This window comes from Silene latifolia, chromosome Y (assembly GCF_048544455.1).
Source record: "Silene latifolia isolate original U9 population chromosome Y, ASM4854445v1, whole genome shotgun sequence".
Classification (NCBI taxonomy): domain Eukaryota; kingdom Viridiplantae; phylum Streptophyta; class Magnoliopsida; order Caryophyllales; family Caryophyllaceae; genus Silene; species Silene latifolia.
Window position 1 is genome coordinate 25,907,293 of NC_133538.1, and position 6,574 is coordinate 25,913,866.

Below are 6,574 nucleotides of genomic sequence, written 5' to 3' on the forward strand. Positions count from 1 at the left end.
AGCTTAGTTAATTTCAGTTCCTATAATACATTAGTTATTCGTAGTTAGAATTCTCAATAAAGTTCGTACTTTTCTTTCGGATTCATCTTGTTCCTTTGCTTCGGTAATTATAATCTTTTAATTCCTATATTGTTATTTCGTTCCAGTAGTTTTAATTCTTTCTAGATAGAATCCCAAAGCCCTAGTTATAGTTTTATGCGAATTTATTCATCAATTATTTCAATTATGCAATTCTTTATGTTTATTATCAAATTAGTTTTTGTTATTTGCGTAAGTATGAGTAATAAACACCCCTTGCGAAGATGTAGGGGATCTATGGCGTAGATGGCATTAGAATAGGTGACCCCGAATTAGGTCTTGGTCGATCGACTGGCTTATCTGGTCGATTGACTGAGACGGTTTGTCGATCGACTGGGTAGCTGGTCAATCGACCGACTTCGTGTCTGATTAGCACCGTTGGATCCGTTAAGTGCAATATTTAACAATAAGACCGAGAGGAGACTTGTTAGATGCTTAGTTTTGACTAACCCGTAGATCGGCAGATAGGGAAGGGAATTAATTAATGAATTAAGACGACTAAATTGCTAAGATCGAGAAATAATGTAATTTAGGGTATAGAAATCACTTTTCAGGGCGAGAGATAGCATTAGTGAGGCTTAGGGACTAGTAGCATAGGCCTAAAGGAGCTACTAGTTAACTTGGACCGAGAGGACTTGTTTTACCCATCCTACACGACTGTATTTCGGACTTACCTAGGATTATGTGCCATTGCAGCTATAGTAAACCGACCATCTTAGCATTTCTTTTATCATTGTTTACATCTTTTCCTACTATTATTTGTTTATTTAGTTTATGTTATTATATTTAGTTATAATTCACATTAAAACCCCCCTCACTGTTACCGTTAGACTAAAATTAAAAGCAACTATAATCTCCCTACCTTCCTGCGGATCGACCCTGTTACCACTAGCTTCTGTTAGTTCTAATAGGTTTTATAAATATTATTTTTGGTGCGCACAACGACAGGATTTGTGACGGAAATTCCGTCAGTAACGTTTCCTGACGGATATCCCGTCAGTATCTATTGGTGCGTTGACCAAGTCAAAGGCGCCAAAAACTATGTGACGGAAATTCCGTCAGTAATCTCTTAATACTGACGGAATATCCGTCAAGGAGCTTCACACGTTAAATTGGTGTACGGCTGGAAACAACCATTGGACCACTGACGGAATATCCATCAGTCTTTTCCAAATCCTGACGGATATTCCGTCAGTGGGCCAAGATATTTGAATGTTGTGTTGATGACAGGCTGTCACAATAATTGGCCCACTGACGGAATATCCGTCAGGATTTTGAAAAGACTGACGATATTCCGTCAGTGGTCCAATAGTTGTGACGTGTACTGTCACTTGAATTATTGGTGTATAAAAGTAAGCATCTGACGGATTTTCCGTCAGTAAAATGGGAATACTGACGGAATTTCCGTCAGGATTCCTATTTTACTGACGGAAAATCCGTCAGATGCCCTTATAAACTAAAGCACGAGAACACTTTCCCCTCACTTTACCAAATTTCCCCCAAATCAATTAAAAATCGTCAACCCCCTAACCTCCTTAAAACCCGACACCACCACCACACTCCTCCACTTCCGGCGCCACCACCACCACCGCCGCCACCACCACGCCGTCGCCATCACTATAAGGTAATTAACTTTATCTTTTTTTTCTATTTCCTTTATCTTTTTCCTTCTCCTTCATCCTTTCCCTTCTCCTTTTCTTATTTATCTTTTTTTTTTGTTAATAGTAGGTCGCCGCCTCCGCCAGCAGCCGCCACTGCCCTTTCTTTTTCATTTTTTTTGTCAAGTTAATTAGGTATTACTCCTTTTATTTTTTTTTAATTAGTTTAATTAATCTAGATTATTAGTTATTGTTTTAATTGTTGTTGAAAAAAGGTTGGTGTTGATGCATGTTGACTTAGGATAGAAGCCAATGTTGTGATGGATGTATGTTGTTAATTTAGACTATTATTTATAATTTTTTTTTTTAATGTATGCATGTTGACTTAAGATAGATATTTAATTTTATTATTAAAAATTAGATTATTGTTAAATGTTAATTAGAATAGATATGAATTAGACTAGATATGTAAAATGAAAAGTAAATCATGTTAGTTTTTGTTAATTGAAAAAGTAGTCATTGTTGTATGTTTTGTTTTTAATATTGTTAAAATTATTGTTCATATTGACCTAGTACCCGTTCAAAAATTACTCACTAGGATTAATTTTTGAATAGTCCCCGTTTTGGGACTGTCTTTGTACGTTTTAAGTCACTTAGGTAGTAAACATGTGCTTGTGATTTGTTAATGAGAAAAGAGTTTGGTGACAATTCCTTTAATGTTCTCTAAATGCATATGTAGAGTAATTATTTATTCCATATTGTGTATTTGGAGAACGGATGGGAATTGCTGCCGAATTTTTTTTCTCATTAATAAATCACAAGTACATGTTTGCTAGTGACTTAAAACGTACATTGATGGGTTTAGGTTGGAGTGGTAAGGATCCAATTCAAAGAAATACAATATTTATATTGGTTAAAATGTTAAATTATTGTTTATTATGCTTGATTTTGATTGTTGTTAGGTTATTATCTTTTTTAATGACATATATAAATGTGTAGATATATAATAACATGAAAAGATTAGAACGGCAGTGGATGTATGAAAGATTAGACGAAAAAAAGAAACCCAAGAAAGCATATGCAGAGGGGGTGAAAGAGTTTATTAAATTCGCGGAAGGAAGTAGTGAGTACAAGAATTTAGGTGAAATGAGGTGTCCGTGTAAGAAATGCAAAAACCTAGGTTTTAAAAGGAAAGCAGATGTTCAAATTCATCTTTGGTCGTATGGTTTCGCCGATAATTATTATGTATGGACGTATCACAATGAGAAACTACCTAGTACAAATGCTAGTGAGAATCCTTACCGTGAGTTCGTGGAAAATGCATTGCGTGATACTGTTGACCAAATTTTGGAGGATCGACTTAATCCTGATGACCTTAACGATGAAGAAGTGAGTTATGAAACCCCAAACCCCCAAGTTTCTTCGTTCTTTAAAATGTTAGAGCAAGCTGAACAACCGATGTTTGAGGGAAGTGATATGAGTTTGTTGCAAGCAGCTGCTAGGTTGTTATCACTCAAATGTGAGAACAACATATCTCTTAGATGCGCTAATGGTTTTGTGTCGTTCGTTGGTAACGTAATTCCAAAGGTAAATCAAATGGCGCGAAATTTTAATGAGATTAAAAAAGTTCTGAAGGGACTCTAACTTCCCCATGAAAAGATTGATGCATGTATCAATGGATGCATGCTTTTTTGGGAGGAAAATTCTAATCTTGAAGAATGTACAAAGTGTCGTGCATCTCGGTATAAAGGTAAAAAGAATTCAAGTGAGAGGCGAATTCTATGTAAACCAATAACTTATTTCCCGCTTGCGCCAAGGTTACAACGACTATATGCAACCAAGCACATAGCAGGTGAGATGAGTTGGCACTACAAAAACTCTCGATTAAGAGAAAGAGGGACAATGGCACATCCAAGTGATGGAGAAGCATGGAAGCATTTCGATAGAGAGCATCCAGATTTTGCAAGTGAACCCCGGAATGTTGGCCCGTGATTGTGACTCCGTACAACATACCTCCTTGGTTATGCATGAAGAGACAATTTATGTTCTTATCTGTACTAGTTCCCGGTCCTAAGAACCCGAAGTCAAATTTAGATGTTTTCCTCCAACCGTTGATCAAAGAGTTGAAACAACTTTGGGAAACCGGCGTGGACACCTATGATGTCTCTAAGAAACAAAATTTTCAATTAAAGGCTGCATTAATGTGGACGATCAACGATTTCCCGGCATATGGCATGCTTTCTGGTTGGTCCACAAGTGGATATCGTGCCTGTCCTTATTGTCCATAAAATGATCATAGATCTTTTTGGCTTAAAAATAGCAAAAAGGTTTGTTGGTTTGATTGTCACCGTGAGTTCTTAACACCTGATCATCCTTTCCGCAACAATTGTAAGCATTTTCTTAAAAACAGAAAAACTGAGAATCGCATAGCCGCATCGAAACTAACGGGTGATGAAGTGTGGAAATCCGTAAAAGACTTGCCTAAAATAGTTGATGCTTCTGATAAAGAATTGAAAAGATTGAAAGATCAGAATGAAGGTTGGTGGAAACAAAGCATATTCTGGGAACTTCCTATTGGAAAACGTTGCTGATTCGACACAACTTGGATGTTATGCACATTGAGAAAATTTTTTTTGAACAACTTATCAACACCATCATGGATGTACCAGGTAAAACTAAATTTGACACTAAGGGTAAAGAAGACTTTAATGAACTTTGCTATAAACGGACCACATCATCTAGGTTTGTTTTATCAAACGCGGAGAAAAAGGCTCTATGTGACTGGGTTGCTAACTTAAAATTCCCGGATGGTTATGCTTCAGATTTGAGTCGGTGTGTTGACCATAAAAAGATGGTGTTACATTCCATGAAAAGTCATGATTGTCATGTCTTTATGGAACGACTACTCCCTGTTGCCTTGAAAGAGTTGCTCCCGACAGGTCCTTGGAATGCAATAACTGAGATAAGCCAATTTTTTAGAGACCTGTGTACTTCTACGATTAGAGTTAATTCTATGGAACGTCTAGAGTCAAACATTGCGGAGATAATAGGCAAGTTAGAGAAGATATTTCCCCTGTCTTTTTTCAATTCCATGGAGCATTTGCCTCTTCACCTACCTTATGAAGCGAAAGTTGGAGGACCTATTCAATATCGATGGATGTATCCATTTGAGAGATTTCTTAATCATATAAAAAAAAGATTGGCAACAAAGCTCGGGTGGAGGGTTCAATATGCAACGCTTTTTTGTTAGAGGAAATTTCAAATTTCTGTTCTTTTTATTTTGAAGATCACATTGACACAAAAGCAAAAGACTTAGATGTTGGTGTAAATTCCGATGACCAGTTGAAATCTAAGTTACCTGATTTATTCAATGATGACATGGGAACTACAACCGGAAAATGTATACAGAGGTACTTAACTGAGAAAGAGTATGAAGAAGCTCATTTTTATGTGCTAAGGAATTGTGGAGATTTTTTAGATACTTATGAAAAGTAAGTTAATACTTCATCATTACTCAATTGTTTCTTAATTATCAAATTAGATCGAATTTATAGGTAATTAATACATAACTAAAACATGCTTTCCGTCAAGTGGGTGCATGCCATCTACATCAAGAGTTCCAACTGGGAAGACTATGAACCAGGAGCTAATAGTAGCTGGGCTTGGCGTAAAATATGTCAAGTCAAGCATTTACTCAAGGATTATATTTTCAGAGCAGGTATGGATCCTTATAACAGCAAGGCAGGATATCAGTTGCTGAAACCAGATATGGACAAGGTGATGTGGTATCCTTGGGTGCTTAATAAGTGGATCATTCCTAAACAGGCTTTTCTTTGTTGGTTAATTGCTCATCAGAGGTTAACAACTCAGGATAGGTTGTATAGAATGCACATTATTCAGAGCAACTTGTGCTTCCTGTGTGGATCACATGAAGAGTCTCATGAGCATCTATTCTTTTCTTGTGCTTTCAGTCAAAGATGCAGAGACTTAATTGCTAATTGGTGTCTGATTGAGTTGCCATGTTCAGAAGTGATTAAATGGTGGGTTCAGAGGCGAGATCATAATGCTTGCAGGAAGAAGATTACAGCAGTGATTTTAGCCAGCATAATGTATAATATTTGGAATGTTCGAAATGTTAGCAGGGTGGAAGGCTTTGTCAGCAGACCTGAATGTATTCTGCAACGGGTCAAGAATGAGGTGAAAATGCGCGTAGGACAGTTACAGCTTCACAGTAGGAATCCTAGTGCTTTAGCTTGGATTTCCTACATTAGACAATACTAGTCTTGTTGAGTATGTTTGAAAGAGTAATATGTACTTGTATGAGATACTTTTGATTTTAATGAAAAGCTTACCTTTACCCAAAAAAAAAATAAAACATGCTTTCCCTACTTATAGGGAATTTGAGGCACATATCAAAATCAATTTTCCTGATGTCACATCCTCTGATGATGTGTGGGCATCACATGAGAAAAGTTTTCCGAAATGGTTCCGAAATCAAGTAAGTGATGATACATTTTCTTTGAAATTGAACTATACATTTAGATTTCTTATTAGATATTGAAAAAAATATAACAACTCAATTAACATTTTTTTATTCATAGGTTCATAGATTGAAGGATCATCTAATAATAGCTATAGCATTGGGTCCTAGTAACATGGTGAAGTCTTGGAGACGGTATTCCATCAACGGCTATAAGTTTCGAGCTTATAAGGAGGGAGTTGATATTTCGAAGTCTACGTTAAGCAATGGGGTTTTACGTGAATTCAATCAAGGGTTGGACTACTATGGAACCCTAAATGAAGTAATTGAGCTTTCTTATTATGCCGGGCAAAGGGTTTATAGGGTTATATTGTTTAAATGTGATTGGCTTGATAATTCCCCACAAGGACTTAGTATC

At 36.5% G+C, this 6,574-nt stretch overlaps 1 protein-coding gene across 1 annotated transcript; it reads left to right on the forward strand.

Annotated features, from left to right (window-relative positions):
• Positions 1–5,252: 5,252 nt before the first annotated feature.
• On the forward strand, positions 5,253–5,957 carry LOC141627741 (uncharacterized). Its single transcript, XM_074440964.1, has one exon. It carries the CDS (start codon positions 5,253–5,255, stop codon positions 5,955–5,957), a length of 705 nt encoding a protein of 234 aa, XP_074297065.1.
• The last annotated feature ends 617 nt before the right edge of the window (positions 5,958–6,574 follow it).